Source organism: Hyperolius riggenbachi, chromosome 2 (genome assembly GCF_040937935.1).
Source record: "Hyperolius riggenbachi isolate aHypRig1 chromosome 2, aHypRig1.pri, whole genome shotgun sequence".
NCBI classification, from domain to species: Eukaryota; Metazoa; Chordata; class Amphibia; order Anura; family Hyperoliidae; genus Hyperolius; species Hyperolius riggenbachi.
The window spans coordinates 372,664,138-372,682,866 of NC_090647.1; the positions used below are offsets into that span (position 1 = coordinate 372,664,138).

The 18,729-nt window shown below is 42.8% G+C and overlaps 1 protein-coding gene across 3 annotated transcripts in view; it reads left to right on the plus strand.

Moving 5' to 3' along the window:
• ST7L (suppression of tumorigenicity 7 like) overlaps positions 1-18,729 on the plus strand; it is a 424,041-nt gene that overhangs the window by 277,048 nt on the left and 128,264 nt on the right. The window contains exon 15 of one of the 3 annotated variants that reach the window (XM_068269735.1): positions 16,394-17,145. The exons of 1 other annotated variant lie outside the window; for it this stretch is intronic. In XM_068269735.1, coding sequence (XP_068125836.1) covers positions 16,394-16,489 — 96 coding nt within the window. In that variant the 3' untranslated portion in view covers positions 16,490-17,145. Of the gene's footprint in view, positions 1-16,393; positions 17,146-18,729 lie in introns of those variants that run through there. One more of the 3 variants, XM_068269736.1, reaches the window with a different exon arrangement.

An 18,729-nucleotide genomic window follows, 5' to 3' on the forward strand; every position in this document is an offset into this window, starting at 1 on the left:
GTGCAGTCAGTTGCCTATAGACATTGCCTGATGAGTGCTAATGACTAAATAGAGTGCACCTGTGTGTAATCTAATGTCAGTACAAATACAGCTGCTCTGTGAGGGCCTCAGAGGTTGTCTAAGAATATATTAGGAACAAGAACACCGTGAAGTCCAAAGAACACACAAGACAGGTCAGGGATCAAGTTATTGAGAAATTTAAAGCAGGCTTAGGCTACAAAAAGATTTCCAAAGCCTTGAACATCCCACGGAGCACTGTTCAAGCGATCATTCATAAACGGAAGGAGTATGGCACAACTGTAAACCTACCAAGACAAGGCCATCCAACTAAACTCACAGGCCGAACAAGGAGAGCGCTGATCAGAAATGCAGTCAAGAGGCCCATGGTGACTCTGGACAAGCTGCAGAGATCTACAGCTCAGGTGGGAGACTCTGTCCATAGGACAACTATTAGTCATGCACTGTACAAAGTTGGCCTTTATGGAAGAGTGGCAAGAAGAAAGGCATTGTTAACAGAAAGCATAAGAAGTCCCGTTTGCAGTTTGCCACAAGCCATGTGGGGGACACAGCAACCATGTGGAAGAAAGTGCTCTGGTCAGATGAGACCAAAATGTAACTTTTTGGCCAAAATGCAAAACGCTATGTGTGGTGGAAAACTAACACTGCACATCACTCTGAACACACCATCCCCACTGTCAAATATGGTGGTGGCAGCATCATGCTCGGGGGGTGCATCTTTTCAGCAGGGACAGGGAAGCTGGTCAAAGTTGATGGGAAGATGGATGGAGCCAAATACAGGGCAAACTTGGAAGAAAACCTCTTGGAGACTGCAAAAGACTTGAGACTGGGGTGGAGGTTCACCTTCCAGAAGGACAATGACCCTAAACATAAAGCCGTAGCCAGACGGAGGTGCTTGTGTACACCCTAGCTGAACAACAATAGGTGCGGGGACGCCCGAACGGAAGACCATCCGCATAGTGTAGGCTGTGGGGCTGTGATTGGGCCAGACAGTGTGGAGCGGACTACAACGGCCGGTGAAAGGGACCCCCCGTGTGCACAGGGGAGAGGTCTGAACTTGGGTGAGCCTGGTTGCTGCCAGGGGTTTTATCTTCTTCTTTTGTACTGCCCGGAGGGTTATGTGAGTTGCCGACAGCCTTGCATTCTCCCTTATTGTGCATGCACATGCTATGAGCTTGCTTCTGAACTGCTGCTATTCCATCTCCATGTTATGCAAACGTGTTTACCTAAGGAGTGATTGAGCTTGGACTTCAACAAGTGTCATTAGGACACATAATGCTTTCCTCTGGATTAGGTCAATGATAGGAGAGGTTACACAGGTCCATTCAGTAATTATAGGGAGATTGGGGAAGTGCTGTAACTGTGGCCACCACTCCGGGTTATTTATAAGGGTTGGTGCAATACTGAGGGGTCAAGGTTGTGTGTATGTGGATAATTGTGTTTTTACAATAACACAGCATTTATAACCAAGTTGATCTCTCAGTCATTTTTTATAAGAGTTGAAAGTTGTGTTATGCACAAAATAAATAGGTTGTTAATAGGTAATTATAGTAGCTCTCTGCAGCTTGCTCTACCTGCAAACCAACCGAGTACCCATCCTGATGCAGGCCTCCGCTACAAGTGGTCTGCTTCCTTTAAGCTGAGATATTATAAAGACAATCACCATGACCTAACGTTGCTTCTTTAGGTAGATCAGAAAATTGCTGGCATATGCAGTGATTGATGAACATTGAGATTTGAGACCACATGCAGCTATGCTCTGAATGATGACACAAAAGCACGCTGTAGCTGATCAGCTACTGCACATAGGATGGGCCTGTTTCTTGTTTATCCATAGGCACGGACTATTTTACATTGTCTGTCAAGTCTTTGCCAGAAATGTTTTGCAATACACTTCTTATTGTAAATCTACATCGGTCATTGCATCTCACTTACCTTTAATTAATTTAATTTTCCAGTTACAGTATGTGTTACTTGAATTACTATTCACTTGCAGATGAAAATATACTTTGACTGTTAAAAATAAATAAAATAAGTAAAAAAAATAATATATTTATTACAGTCACGCACAACCCTGTACTCTGGATGTAAGACCTGCTATTATGTCAAGCTGTCCAAATACAAGGGTGATCTGTAGATCTGACTCCTCTCAGTGGAACACTGCCGGCTGCTGTTCTGCACATGAACATACAGCTCGATAAAGGATTCAGTTATGTTAAGATGACCTGAAATTAAAACAGTCACCATGTTTAGCTTTGCCACATTGCAGTACAAATAAAAACTGTAATGATTAAATATGGTCCATCTTTTTATAGTTTTACTTGTGAAAACAGCTGGACAGGAAATGCCAGCTTCTCAGTCTGCCATAGGCTGAGGAAAAAAAGGAGATGCCTTCAGGGATGTATTTAGGGTCTGGGCTCCCCTAAGCACCCCAAACCTATGCCCCCCCCCCTGAGGATGTTGGTGAAAAATGGGCGTGGTCACAGAATGCAGTGGGTGTGTCCATAACAGTGGGTGTGGCCAATTACTATTTCCTAGTAAGAGTGCAGCCCAAAGTTGGTGGGGCCATGTTTTCTCCCCGGGTATGAATAAAGTGATTCTAAAAAAGCAAGTAGGAAATGTACCCCCCCCCCCCCAAATAAAAAACACAAATTAGCCAGTGTTCTCTCGCACAAAATAGTGGTAGGTATTAGATTGTGAGCTCCCCTGAGAAAAGTCAGTAACATGACTGTTCTCTGCAAAGTGCTGCAGAAGATGCCAGTGCTATATAAATACATGATAATATGGTAGGACATTAGGCTATGGCAGGATTAGATTGTAAGCTCCTCAGGGGATAGTCAGTGACATGACTACGTACTCTGTGAAGTACTGCTGAAGATGGCAGTACAATATAGTACAGTAGTATGGCAGCATGGTGGTGTAGTGGTTAGCGCTCTGACCTTGCAGCGCTGGGTTCCCGGTTCAAATCCCAGCCAGGTCAACATCTGCAAGGAGTTTGTATGTTCTCCCTGTGTCTGTGTGGATTTCCTTAAGACACTCTGGTTTCCTCCCACATCCCAATGCCATACGATACATATAAGTTAATTGGCTTCCCCTAAAAATTGGCCCTAGACTACGATACTTACATACACATATGACTATGGTAGGGATTAGATTGTGAGCCCCACTGTGGCACAGTTATTGACAAGACAATACATACTCTGTACAGCGCTGCATAATATGTTGGCGCTATATATATATATAGATATATATATATATATATATATATATATAATTAGTATAAGTACAGTCAGTGGCGGCTCCAGGTGTTTTTTTTTGGGGGGGGGGGGGGGTTATTGCTATGCAGGTGCTGGACCAATTTTTGTGGCTATATCCTGCAGCGGAGGGCGGAGCTAACTGTAATTTAAAGTGAACCCGAGGTGAGAGTGATATGGAGGCTGCCATATTTATTTCCTTTTAAACAATACTAGTTGCCTGGCAGCCCTGCTGATCTGTTTGGCTGCAGTAGTGAACTGAATTACACCAGAAACAAGCATGCAGCTAATCTTGTCTGGTCTGACAATATTGTCAGAAACCCCCGACCTGCTGCATGCTTGTTCAGGGTCTATGGTTGAAAGAATTAGAGGCAGAGGACCAGCACGGCAGCCGGGCAACTGGTATTGCTTAAAAGGAGATAAATATGGCAGCCTCAATATTATTCTCAGCTCAGGTTCCCTTTAAAAGTGGGCCCAAGTTTTGGTCACCCTTTCCCCAGAAAATTCACATAATTGTGCAGGTTTTCTCAAGAAAATACATTAAATCGTGGCAGAATTGACCATAAAATCTATTCAATCATGGCAGATTTGACCAGAAAATACATGTAATCATGTTGGCATATTTGCCCAATCATGTCAGCAGATTTGACCAGAAATACATGCAATAATGTCAGCAGATTTGATCAGAAATACATGCAATAATGTCAGCAGATTTGACCAGAAATACGAGCAATGTCAGCAGATTTACAAGCAATAATGTCAGCAGATTTGACCAGAAATACAAGCAATGTCAGCAGTTTTGACCAGAAATACAAGCAATAATGTCAGCAGATTTGACCAGAAATACAAGCAATAATGTCAGCAGATTTGACCAGAAATACGAGCAATAATGTCAGCAGATTTGATCAGAAGTACGTGCAATAATGTCAGCAGATTTGATCAGAAATACGAGACCTAATGTCAGCAGATTTGATCAGAAATACAAGCAATAATGTCAGCAGTTTTGATCAGAAATACGTGCAATAATGTCAGCAGATTTGATCAGAAATACGTGCAATAATGTCAGCAGATTTGATCAGAAATACGTGCAATAATGTCAGCAGATTTGATCAGAAATACAAGCAATAATGTCAGCAGATTTAATCAGAAATACGAGCAATAATGTCAGCAGATTTGATCAGACATACGTGCAATAATGTCAGCAGATTTGATCAGAAATACGAGACATAATGTCAGCAGATTTGTTCAGAAATACGTGCAATAATGTTAGCAGATTTGATCAGAAATACATGCAATAATGTCAGCAGATTTGATCAGAAATACGTGCAATAATGTTAGCAGATTTGATCAGAAATACGTGCAATAATGTCAGCAGATTTGATCAGAAATACGTGCAATAATGTTAGCAGATTTGATCAGAAATACGTGCAATAATGTCAGCAGATTTGATCAGAAATACGAGCAATAATGTCAGCAGATTTGATCAGAAATACGAGACATAATGTCAGCAGATTTGATCAGAAATACAAGCAATAATGTCAGCAGATTTGATCAGAAATACGAGCAATAATGTCAGCAGATTTGATCAGACATACGTGCAATAATGTCAGCAGATTTGATCAGAAATACGAGACATAATGTCAGCAGATTTGTTCAGAAATACGTGCAATGTCAGCAGATTTGATCAGAAATACAAGCAATAATGTCAGCAGATTTGATCAGAAATACATGCAATAATGTCAGCAGATTTGATCAGAAATATGTGCAATAATGTTAGCAGATTTGATCAGAAATACGTGCAAATATGTCAGCAGATTTGATCAGAAATACGTGCAATAATGTTAGCAGATTTGATCAGAAATACGTGCAATAATGTCAGCAGATTTGATCAGAAATACGAGACATAATGTCAGCAGATTTGATCAGAAATACGAGCAATAATGTCAGCAGATTTGATCAGAAATACGAGCAATAATGTCAGCAGATTTGATCAGAAATACGAGCAATAATGTCGGCAGATTTGATCAGAAATACAAGCAATAATGTCGGCAGATTTGATCAGAAATACAAGCAATAATGTCAGCAGATTTGACCAGAAACTTGACTACAACAAATACCTTACCTAGTCCGGCGCGCGAGGGAAACTCTGCATGTCACCGCCTGGTCTAGTGACGTCACTAACTAGACCACACCAGTGGAATGCAGAAATCAGGATGACGCCCCGGCCCGCCGCTGCCACTCTACTGGAGGGCGGGGGGCAGCGATTTCCCCTCCATGTGTGTGCGTGCTCTCCGCCGTTCCCCCCCCCCCCCCCCCCCAAAAAAAAAATTGTAATTAAAAATTTAAATGAAAAAAGAAAAATTTAAAAATTATAAATAAACTGTAGGTGGCCGGCCCCCCCCGAGGACCCGCCCATGGCACCGGCCCACGGGTGCCTCTTAATAGATACGGCCCTGGATGCCTTACAGATGCTTGTTGGGAAGACCATGTGATTACAGAGGTTTGTAACCTGCAAGTCTGAGGACTAACATTTTTACCGGAAGTCTCATCACTTAGCTTTGCAAGAATGTAAATGACTGCCTCTGTGCTCACGGTTCTACATTGACTTCATAAAGTGAACCTTTAATGATGGAAATTTTGGGAGTCTGCAATCATAAACTTTTAAAAAATAAGCTGGTCACCTTTTAAAGGACATCCGCTGTGACAAGTGACATGATGATAGACGTGTATGTACAGTGCCAAATACACACATGACTATGCTGTGTTCCTTTTTTTCTTTCTCTGCCTGAAAGTGTTAAAAATCAGGTATGCAAGTGACAGTTTCTGTCTGTGTTGAGACCAGGTCGGACTATAACGTAACCCTCGCTGTTTAGGAATTGCAGACATAAACCACTTTCCTGGCAGTAAATGGCTTCTGAGAGGATGAAAGAGATAAAAAGGTTCAATAGTTCACAGATTTTTAGCTCTGGCATACTTCAATGAAGGTGTCATTGAGCAGAAACAATGAGACAGTAAAAGCTTAAAAGGTAGATTTAAATATAAAATAAAAGTATTGGATAACTAAAAAAGTCATTTTTAGAAGGAGGAGGATAGATACAATTGTTTATCTCATTAGTTAATTTTCACCTTGGATGTCCTTTAAGCATTCCAGCTGTACATACAGGAAACCTAAAGTGATAACAATATTGTAGGTGTTACAGCTGATTTCTTTTTGAAAACATAGATAGTCCACTTGCCATGCTGCTACTCTGATTCACAGACCAAAGACTAGTATATAGATGTGGTGGCCTGACACCACTGTCAAAATTATTATTTGTTCTGTTTTGTAAAGGTACATTTATTTTTAACAATTCCATGTAGATGACCCAAAATACTGAAGCAACATTTAGGCAGACCCTAGAATCCTGCTGCCATGAAGATTTCCTCATCTATACATATATGTATATTAATTCCACATGTTTATAAGGAATCACTGACACACTGGAAAAGTTGGTGGGTTTGAAGAGGTGGGTTTACAGCACTTGTAAATGTGCCAATGATAGGAGCAAGCAACATGGGACAAGGGAAGGAATCCAGAAGCTAGAAGCTTAGCCCTTGAGAAGTCTTGGAGCTGTGTGTAGGAAGAGTTTATGGTTGAAAAAGTCATCAATCAAATGTAATTTGAGGAAGTACTGGTATGGGTGGATTTATATATAAAATCCGATATTTAAGTGGGGGTCAGTTAAGAGATTTAAAGGCAAAGCACAGTAGCTTGAATATGATTCTGAGGTGAGATGGAAAGCAGTATAGAGATTTGCAGAGGTCCAAGGGCCAGAGGAGAGTAGAATGAGGAGGGAAAAGTTACTTCTCACAATGAAAGTCATTGTCCACTGTTTTGAGAGACACTTCACATGAGCTTGTGGGCCAAAGGCCAGGTTAAGGAGGGTTGAGTAATAAGTTTTAGTTGTGAAATTCTATTGTGCTTAAAGAGGAGCTGTTAGGTATAAGGTCTCAGAGAAAATAAACACATATATCAGTAGCTAAATATAGGCTGTACTTACATTACATATGCATTTCACTGTCCACCTTTGGATTTCACAGAATTTTTATATAGTATATGCAGAGAATGATGCTCCTGACAGCTCATGGCAGGCTCCATGTTTGTCTGTCTCCTATGAAGCCAAATGTGTTGTCATGTCCTCCCTGCTTCCTGATCACAGAAAAGCTCGTACTGAATAACACTAGTTTGCAGTGAATATTAATGAGCCATGTGGCTAGGAACAATAGCGGACTCCTGCAGTGTACTCTGCCGGGAGGTTTATCAGTGCTGTGCGCTGGACTGAGTTACATGCTATTGTTACTTGACCCTGTAACTTCTCATTAGCAGCTGAGGAGAGGGCCCCAGAATGCTTTGCAGTATGGTTTTCGGCTTGCGTCCTCTTAAGAGCTTGGGTCTAACAGCTTTGCTGATAAGCACACATCAAATGAAAGAGAGATTTTTATCTTCACTATTGCCTTTTTGGCTTCCGTCTAAACTGTTTAACACAGGAGAATAGAGGTTTAAATTAGCTTCTGCAGCCTGACAGTTACTCTTTAAGTATTTTTGAGCCATAAAAAAGAAAATAAAGGGTAAACTAGCTAGAAAGCAGGAAGACAAGACAAGACAAGACAAATAACATTTATATTGCGCTTTTCTCCTTGCGGACTCAAAGCGCCAGAGCAGAGCAGCAGCCACTAGGGCGCGCTCTATTGGCAGTAGCAGTGTAAGGGAGACTTGCCAAAGGTCTCCTACTGAATTAGTGCTGGCTTACTGAACAGGCAGAGCCGAGATTCGAACCCTGGTCTCCTGTGTCAGAGGCAGAGCCCTTAACCATTACACCATCAGCAAACTGCAAGGAGTTGAGGACAGATATAATTTATGTTGAAAGGACAATTGTATGTTTTAAAGCTATGTAAAAGTAGCATGAATTGGATGCTTGGGAAGATATGATGCGTTAGAGGTTCTTTGGTAACATTAAGTTCCCCAGGTTGGTGCATACACACATAGCCTGCCCCACCTTGTGTCTAAGCATCAGCACCAAATGTCCCATTCAGTTTCTCTTTAACCACTTACTCCACAGCTCAGTATATCTACGTCACCTGTGGCATCCTCCAAGCCACCATGGCTTAGGTATACTGATGCAGCTTTCAGCCCTGCTGTGCACGATTGGGCGTGCTTAAGAGCGCACACCCGGCACTATCAGCTGCATACTAATTGGTGAAAGGGAACATGTTCCCTTGTAGCCAATTAACCATCCCCTCCCCCGCGGATGAACGATCACCACTGTAGCAAACAGCGGTGATCCTTCATCTCTCCCCTCGGTGCACAGATCAGTTGAATAAATAGAGCAGCAAGCAGCCTCTCACCTTACCTCGTTCCAGCGAAGAGCCTGCAGCCCGAGCCTCTGATCCCCGCTCTGAACTCAGCCGCATAATGCCGGTAACCGGCAATATACGGCGGAGTTCAGAGTGGGATCAGAGGCTCAGGCTGCAGGCTCATTGCTGGAATGAGGTAAGGTGAGAGGCTGCTTGCTGCTCAATTTTTTTTGCCAATCTGTGCACGGGGGGGGGGGGGGGGGCTGCCTGGTGGTGTGGGGGGGGGGGAATTGGGGCTGTTATCTGGCCACTGGGGGGGGGGGTGGCTGTTATCTTGGGCTTAAAAAAACTAGCAGGCATCAGGGTAAGGGGGGGGGGAGTGGATCTGATGGGGGAATATCTGGTTAACCTGGGGGGGGGGGGGAGGGGGATAGACTAATACTGGGGACTATTACTGGCTTTACTGGGGGGAGGTGAGGGTGGGATGCTACTTGGGACACATCTGACTATACTAGGGTGACATAAAACTGGCGGCAGTGGCACTTTTTATTTTTAAATTGGAATTGGTAAAGACTGAGAAGTAATGCATTTTTTTTCCCCCTCTTTTTACCATGAAAATGCCTAGAAAACAAAAAAAAATTGTTGGACTAAATACCCCCTATTGAAAGCCTAGTTTGTCTTGAAAAAATGATATATAGATCATTTAGATGTAGTGAGTAGGGATAAAGTTATTGCTCATTTAACAGGGACATAGCTAAAGTGTCAAAACAGCTCTGGTCCATAAGGGGAAAACAAGGTCTGGATGCGAAGTGGTTAAAGGGAACCAGAGATGAACGTTTTACACAAAATAAACCTATCAGTTGATAGCTTGTAAAGAATAAATGCTCTACCTGATAATTTTGCCGCTCTGGTGTGCCTTTTTAGTGTTTTTTATCCATTATTGCTCCAGGAAAATTCAAATATGGCCGCCGGCTCATATCCCTTCTCCTTCCGGGTTATGAGTTGTTCTGGATGTGCTGTCTAGGCTATATGAGACTATGCTGCTATCTAGGCTAAATGCAGCCTTTCATCTATGTGCTTTCATTTTGGTATGATGTACAGCTGCTTGTAGGAAGTGTCTCTCATAGGAATGAAACTGCAGTCATCAGTATCTAGTGCACACAGAGCACACAGGAATCATATTGCAGCCGCCACAGAGCTTCTCTCTCAGCAGGAGCAGCCCCTCCCATGTCATCACAGCTCTCAGTATGCAAAGCAGGAAATCTAAGCCAGGAGGAGGAAGGCTTGGGCTTGAAAAGACTCCACAGAAGAGTGACTCAACTATAATGATTCCAGGTCAAACCTCGACTGAATAGTCAGTGAATTCTTATCACAGTTGCTAATAGACTAATTAACCAGATAACAATGAAACTAAAAGCAGGGTAGGTGTTTACTGTCATGTTCCCACTGATAATGTAATAAAATACATGAGGGTGCTTCGTCTCTGGTTCTCTTTAATCAACAATTGCAGTGTACCCTCACGTACCTTCTTACTTCCTTTTTTTTTTTTTTTTTTTGCTTTTTGTGCTGTGCTGCCATTACTGTGTTTTCCATTCTCTCTTGCCACCAAACACATACCTTCCTCAAGCTCACAATATTTTTTCTTTCTTTTTTTGATCTGCAATGTCCCTCTCATAAACTCCCAATATTGCTCTGTTGCAGACTGCATGCTATTTCATTCTCTGGCCCGTATGCAATGCACTTTTTCTCCTAGGAAATAATTTTTCATCTTCTTTATACGGTAACTTTTCAGCATTTTGCAATTGACAAAGTAACTTTTTTTTATTATTATTTCTGGTATACATTTATGAAATTTAAGCGCCATTCTACTGGTGTTTAAAGAGACTCTGTGTCACAGGAGCCCTAGTGGTCAGACCGCAAATTGCCTTCCAATCGGTTTCAGCACACCAATCATGAAAGCTGTGGTCGCGATCAGTGGACAGAAACCGACAGAATTTGGGCAGCAGCCTGACTAGAAGGAAGCCTGTGAGGTACAGTAATTACAACTTACACACTATTTCAGGGTATCTGCCGCCACCTCTGTTTTCTGAAACAGAGGAACTCACTAACTGGCTATTTCTCGACCTGCAAATAAAACGGTTAAAACACGCTGTATTCTGTCTAGATATCAACAATAGTAGCGTCTCTTCAGAGACCGGAGTTCAGTTTCTGTGTATGCTGAATAATAGGGTAGCTGGAACAACAAATGACGATAGCGTCGGTTTATTGAAAGCAATATAAATAATTAATATATACAGAAAATTATTAAAATCAACAATTTTTGTGACATGAGATAACACAGTATGAAAATAAAGGGGAGAAAAAACGGATACTTAGAGTTCATGGAGAGATGTCCTTTTGTGGGAAAACTTGTAAAGTTCTTGGTTTTAATCAAAGTTCAGAGTTCAGACCAGGTGGATGCCAGCATATCCTCAAGCTGGCACAGATGTGATCAAGACGGAGTTTCAGGGTGGAGGACACTGAGTTTGGCTCCTCTGCCATTCTTATGCCCCTGATCCAGTAGGAGGGAGTGAGGGCGGGAGCCACACACCCCCTTAGAAGATGAGATGAGTCCTCCCCTTGTCCTGGGAACCAGAAATCATATCTAACCATATATGGGCTCTATCTCACAGAACCATACAGGTCAGGGCAGATTTACTAACATTTTTAGGTTCGTCCTGATTTACCCAGCAGTCTGATACCAAACATGAGGGGTGGGACCCCTGTGGTATCATCAGGGCACTTTCGAACTGCCTAACTGGCAGTCTTTACCTCAGAATGTTCTGAAACGTTCTCAGAACCAGCGCCAGACAGAGCCCTACATGCTCTGTTAGTTTGGAGGGCCTGCCAGCCTGGCAATACAGAAAATATGACACATATAGCAGTTTATGGAATAGGATATACATCTGGGATTTACAGCAGGTCATTCCTAGGTGACTGCTCTTTTCAAGCTTGTGGCAGCAAGCTACGTGTCAGCTCCCCTGCTGGGAGGGGAGCCAGAATGTCTGACTTCTCAACTAAATTGGTTCTGCCATCCTGCTTATCAGCTATATCTGATGGATGGGCCATCAGCACAGCTTGAACCCAGGGACACTCTGCAGCAGGCTCTTGCCTGTGGGTGGAAGGAGGGAAAGAAAAAAAAACCCCAGGAATGTCAGTTCTGATTCCTGTAATGGCTGCACAAATTTAGCCAGAAAGCGATCAGAAATTGGACTGCGCGGATCCTTCCAATTTGTCCGCGTTTCTCACGGCTGTTCCGTGACACTCTGTAACAAAATTTTGAGCCTTATTTCTTCTGTGCTATAAGTTCCTATTACTGTTCTAATGTGGTCTGTCTTACTGCAGCCTTTCCTACTTGCACTGTCTCTGTAATAAATCTTATCTCCTTTCCTCTGTCGTGTCTGTCGGGCTGAGGCTGGAATGTGCAGCCCTGCTTGTCATTGGCAGAAGCTTTACACACCCCCTCCAAGCTCTGCATGAGTCACACAGTAAGCTGTTCACAGCCTATGATACTCTGGTTAGAAGCCAAGTCTTTTGTTTGTAAACACTGCCTAAAACTGTTAATTATTAACCAGGATTGCAGCAGGGAGTGGCAGAAACAGCACAGAGGGGCACAGGAGAACATAAGGAATAGAATGGTATGCTTTTTATTGTAAGAATTTTAGAGTACAGATTCTCTTTAAGTGAAGTGTGTGAACTGCAACTGAGACTGGACATAAAGTGCATCCGGAAAGTATTCATAGCGCATCACTTTTTCCACATTTTGTTATGTTAGCCTTATTCCAAAATGTGTTAATTATTTTTTTTCCCCTCAGAATTTTACACTCAACACCTCATAATGACAGTGTGAAAAAAGTTGACTTGAGGTTTTGACAAATGTATTAAATTTGCTTGATGATAAATTCCTATTGTTACCTATGAAGCTATCTTTAATGTCAGTACAGCAAAGCCTTGTGTACCAGTAAAATTAGCAGATGGTGCTCAAAAAGTCAATTTTTTTTTTTGCTATAATATTTTACATTTTTATATTCAAAAAAATATAAAATGTATCAACAATTCTCAGCATTAAACCTTTCTAAATAAATGAAGCAAGTGTGAAAAAAGTGTGCATTCCATTTAAATGATCTTATGTTCCTCCCACTTACATGACTTGGCACTGAACTGTGACAAATAGCATAAGAATTTCTTTTTTCCAAAAGAGTCAGCTCTGCTGCCATCTCTCAGCAGTGTAGATCACAAGAAAGCCGGACACTTCCTGCAGCTTACATCAAAGTGATCTCTTGGTCTGTGTTGACATTAACAATCACCTTGGTGCTACACACAGCTTTGCCTGGAACTTTTGAAAAGATAATACATATCAGCTTCTGGTGGTGCCAGCAACAGAAGTCTATGGGTGAACAGTTGAGTGGGAGATCACTTGCTTGCAAGGGTCAGACTGTGATCTCATCCTGTCTGACTGTGTGATTGCATTAGGAGAGGATATATTGGGATTTTAAAAACTGTGATGCAGATCAAAGCCTAAGCAGATGTATCCTTACCAGGATTCGTCTAAAAGGCATTAGAGTGACATTTAGAAAATGTAACACGTCTGCTTATGATACATCTGTGTCTCCATTCAAGGAGAGGGCACTGCGAGTGGAAGAATAGTAAAACCTATGGCTGTGTTAGTAACAAGCTATATTTATATATTATAACAAAAGGTTGTTGTCTTCATCATAGCACGTCTGTTGAAATAGAATGCTATTCAGCCTCTGTGCTGAAGTATTGAACCTACCAGCCTGTGGTCAAACGCTGTGTAAGTGTATATTTTGTGAAAGTAGATCATTTATGTTGACTAACATTTGAAATTTACAGTTTGTCATTTTTTAAAGTTCGTGTTTGTAGCGCAAATATCTACATTTATATTTTATCTTACTACTACTTTTTTTTTATTCTGTCCTGCACTGCAAAACCTTAAAGGGAACATTACACTTGAAATAGACAACTTTGGTGGTAGCAGTATCCCCTACTATACTAAACCTTCTGAGTAGAGAGCATCTGATTTGCAAAACTGTGTTGGCTACCATGACTTGGTCCAGTTTCAACACACAGTCCATCAAATTGTTGATTGAAACACAGTTAAGACACACCTCTGGCACTTTGAACTATTGTACCAATGTGTGAAGGTTTTCTCAAATTATTATAGCAACTACCCAAATTCATCTGATGCACTGGCACACTTTCAGCCCAGGTAAGCTGAAACCCTGTATCTGTGAAAACTCCCAAATCATTAAAATATTCTGAGGTCTGCACCTCAGAATGGTTAAAATCCAAGGGAAAAAAGTCTCCCGAGACACATCTTAGAAGAATTCACAGTTATTGCAAAGGCGCGTGCAGCCAGGAGCACTCTGTGCATGCACACAAAGGCACAATGACGTCATTGTGCCATCCTGCACACGCACATAGTGCTTCTGGCAGTTCGTGCCTGCCCACTACCGCCAGACCTCGGCGACCTGTACTCAGCTTCTATGGAGGAATAAAGTTATAAAGAAAGGGGAGGGAGGAGAGTGGGGGGAGCGGTGGGCATGAGCACTGCACTCTATACATGCCTGCTCTTATTCCCCCCCCCCCCCCCCCCTGTTTTTAGTGTAGTGTTCAGCTCTGGTATCCTTTAAAGAAATTTTACCTACTCTGTCACTCTCACAGATGTCACAGAACCGGTAGCAATGACAAAGTTATGCTGGTCGTAACCATTCCTTTATCTAAAACTTAGTTTGGGCAATTTTGGAATTTAAGATGGCAGATAACATTTTTGCATAGTATGCTTCTCATTTTGTAGCATTTAAGAATGTACTTGAATTTGCTACTCAAATAAGTATCGACATTTTACAGATTTATTTATTTATTTTTTACACATGTACCATTCTGTTGACTGCTTAGTGAACAAATGTAGGAATTAAATAAAACCGTTTGTTTTTTTCCTTTAATAGTAAGGATTTGGTTTTAGTGACCAGATGGTAATAAGACAGCAACTTTTCCACCTTCCCTAATGCTAACTGCATCTTGTCTTTCTGTCTTACGGCCTTCCTGTAAGATGAAGGCCTTGTTCGCACCTCTGTGCAGATGAAGGAGATTTAAGAATCTTTATCCACTTTGATGCGAGCAAGAAACTTTAGAGCCAAAATCGCTTTAGCTCATGCCGTGGCTTCAGTTTTTGATTCTCTGATCCCTTTGGTCTGTGGGAATTCAGGATTTTCTTTCAATAAAGCCCTGGCTGTGAAGGATTTTCTTATTAAAAGCTGTGTCTGATGTATTTTTCCTCTCTGCTTGTCTGTTCTCTTTTGTTATACATTTTTGAAAGGCTTCACAGTGAAGTCTGCTTATGACTTTCCAAATAAGCCTTCACCCAGCCTCTAACTTTGCAAATCCGTAATGGAGTGGAAGTCAAGTGTGATCGCTTGGCATGTAACACCTTAAATGCCATTGCTAAAAGTGTGCTGCCAAGTCTGTGCCTTGCCTTACCTTTATATTTTTGTGGACTAATGTAACTTGAATTTCCAGATGTTAAATGCACATAAAATGTAAACCTTTAACATTTTCTATTGTGTAAATAGCTTTCATGAAGTCATGTCTGTAAAGTGTACCAGAGAGAAGGTCATTTAAAAGATTTGCTACTTACCTGGGGCTTCCTCCAGCCTTATAAGCACTGCCGCGTCCCACTCCGTCCTCCAGACTGCCTCCTTTCTTCAGCTAGCAGTCCCGGTAACTGGTTCAGTGGCGCCAGTCGTTCTCTTCTGCGCATGCTGGGCTACATGTGCAGCATACCGGAAGTCATGTAAATCTATGACGACGCATGATTTTTAAAATTGTGTGCCATTAGCATTGCAGTGCTCATGCACGGAAGGGTATTTTTTTTATACAATTCTGCGGGATTCTTGTTTTCGGCCACAGGAAGTGAGCGCTAGAGAGCCTCACTTACTGCTTGGCCTGCAGCCAGAATGGAGATTACTGTGCACTGTCGCAATAATTTCCATAGGCTTTTTTTGGCCTCACTAAAATCGCAGCTCGGCAGTGTGAAACCGGCCTGAAGCACATTGTGGCTGCTGTATTTAATTTTTTTTAAACAATACCAGTTGTCTGGCAATTCCACTGATCTGTTTGTCTACAGCAGTGTCTGCATCACACACCTGAAACAAGCATGTGGCTACTTCAATCAGAACACCTGATCTGCATGCTTGTTTAGGATCTATGGCTAAAGGTATTAGAGGCAGAGGATAAATATAGCAACCTTCATATTTCTCTCACTTTAGCGCGTGCCTGACTCTTGCTGATGTGGCTGGGAGCTCCTGGCGACGTCAGCGGGAGTGACATTAAAGTTGCCAAAACCGAAAGTGAGCTGCAGTGGGGACCAGAGGAGTGTAGAGTACTGGCGTGGGCACAGGACGTCTGTGGGGGCCAGTAGAAGCCCCAGGTGAGTTGAATTTTTTTTTTTTAATGTTACAGTACTCCTTTATGAAACCAAACGTTTGTGAAATGCTGTGTCTTGTCTTACACAAACCTTTTTAAACATTGTTGCCTGATGTTTTCAGCTCGAACTGAGAATAATATGCTCAGTTTTCTATCAATACTTTTTCCCTGGTAAATGTTTTGTTTTTTGGGGTTTTAAAGAACACATACTTGTTTCTACTTTAATATTGCAGAATGTTCATTACATTGTAAAATGTGGAGCAGAGTAGAGTACTGACCTAATGATTTGTTTTATCTTTCAGTTTTTTGTGACGCTCCTCACACCATTTACTTTTATACTGGAAAAAATTGAGAGCATTATGCCATCCAGCATCTGGAACCAGCTGACCCACCTGTAACTTATGGACAATTGCTAGTGGCAAAACCAAAAAGTATAAAATGTTTACTGATGGACTTGCATATTGAAGAACAGAGCAAGCAGTATTGCATTAAAGAGAATCTGAAGTGAAAATAAACTCGTGAGATAATGAATTCTATGTGTAGTACAGCTAAGAAATAGAACATTAGTAGCAATGATGAGTCTCATATTGTTTCCAGTACAGGAAGTTAAGAAAATTAACTTATCTATGCAAAAGAGCTTCTCTGAGCTCTCTGACCTAATTTGGCTACAGTGCTGTTTTCTGAAGCACTTATGCCTGGTAAACACCATGCAATTTCCCATCAAATGGACTGATCAAATCGATTATTTCCGACAGATTTGATCTGATTTCCAGTCGTTTTTATGGCTGATTATGTATAGAAGTCATATAGAAGTCATCGGCAAATTGATCAGAAAAAGGATCGGAAATCAGATCGGACCTGATGGAAATACCGTATTTTTCGGACCATAAGACGTTCCAGACCATAAGACGCACCTTGGTTTAGAGGACAAAAATGATCGAAAAAAGAAAAGTATAGTAAACCTGTTGCAGCCATGGTGCAGGAGTGTCTTGAGGAGCTTCTCCCCCAAAAGCTATCTCCACAACCTCCCCCCTCTTACAGTAAACGCCCCCCCCCCCCCCCCCCCCCCAGTTACAGCAATTCCCCCTTAGCATCATTGTAAGTACTAAAATGATGATTGAATCAGCCAGTAAATGGTAGGCAATGTGCTCTGTGATGTTGGGTACAAGTCAGGCCCCCTCATTCATACAACATATACCACCTATAGTGCAGCGACTGCCACAACTCATTGGGCCTTATGTTCCCCCTACCCCATAATGCAGCCATACTACCTGTCCCTGCTACCCCATCACCTCCCCCCACCTCGCTGCTGCAACTACCCACCACACACAAAATGCACCGACAACCTGCCAGACAAAGTAATGGTCCAACAGTACCTTCGCTCTGCTGTTCTCCTCAATGTGTACTCTTCTATCATGTCAGGCAGCCAGGATCCTCATTCACACATCACCATCAGCATGAATTCCCTGAAGTGTGCTGGGCGCCTAGAGCTGTTTGCATGGCTGAGGTCTCCTGGTCGAATGCAGAGTTTGAAAGTGCAGGCTCACTTTCAGCCGGCCGTTTCTCATGAAAGATATTGCCCTGCATTCCGATGGGCACACGCACTGGTATGGGTACGGGTCGCGGGGCTGAGCTGCGGCTATTGTGGTGCAGTTTTCTTTTTTTGTCCGTCTGTGCCTGCCTCGGGGATTTGGTGGGTGCCAAGAGAGTGCTGGGTCCTGAGTGTGTAGAGCTGAGATGAGACTGTGGGCACCCATCAGATAACTCACGCGAGGACCCGGGCCAATCAGGGAAGGATCCCTCTGCACCTCTGCCAATTACGGCCGCCCGCCTCTCTGCTGTGCTCTGTAACAGGCCGCGATGGTCGGGACCAGCCTCTGTCATTGAAGCCAATCATTGCAGTTATTCGCTACAAAGACAGAGGCTGTTCCCGCCTGCAAGACCATCGCGGCCTGTTACAGAGCAGAGGGGCGGGCGGCCGTGATTGGCGGAGGTGCAGAGGGATCCTTCCCTGATTGGCCCGGCTCCTCGCGTGAGTTATCTGATGGGTGCCCGCAGTCTTGTCTCAGCGCTACACACTCCGGACCCAGCGCTGTCCTGGCACCCTCCAAATCCCCGAGGCAGGCACAGACAAACAAAAAAAAAACTGCACCGCAATAGCCACAGCTCAGCCCCGCGACCCATACCAGCGCGTGTGCCCGTCAGAACGCAGGGCAATATCTTCCATGAGAAACGGCCGGCTGAAAGTGAGCCTAGCCTGCACTTTCAAACTCTGCACTCGTGCTCCCTTGTGTTATCTGATGGATGCCTGCAGGAATATGTCAGCCATGGAGGTGATCAGGCTGAAAAGATGAGGTGAGCAGGCTGTGTCGAGTGCGGAGTTCGCTGCAGAGCTGCCTTGTACTGAGGTCCAAATTGTAGTATTCAGGCCATAAGACGCATGTACTTTTTCACCCCACTTTTGGGGAGAAAAAGTGCGTCTTATGGTCCGGAAAATACAGTAATCAATTCGACCCACCTATCTGACAGGAAATTGATGGTGTGTACCAGGTATTATACATCAAAGAAACAGTGAAAAGCAGCTTCAGATAACATTTTATTGCAGGGAAGATCAAAAGGTCATTAGCTCTTCTCTGTT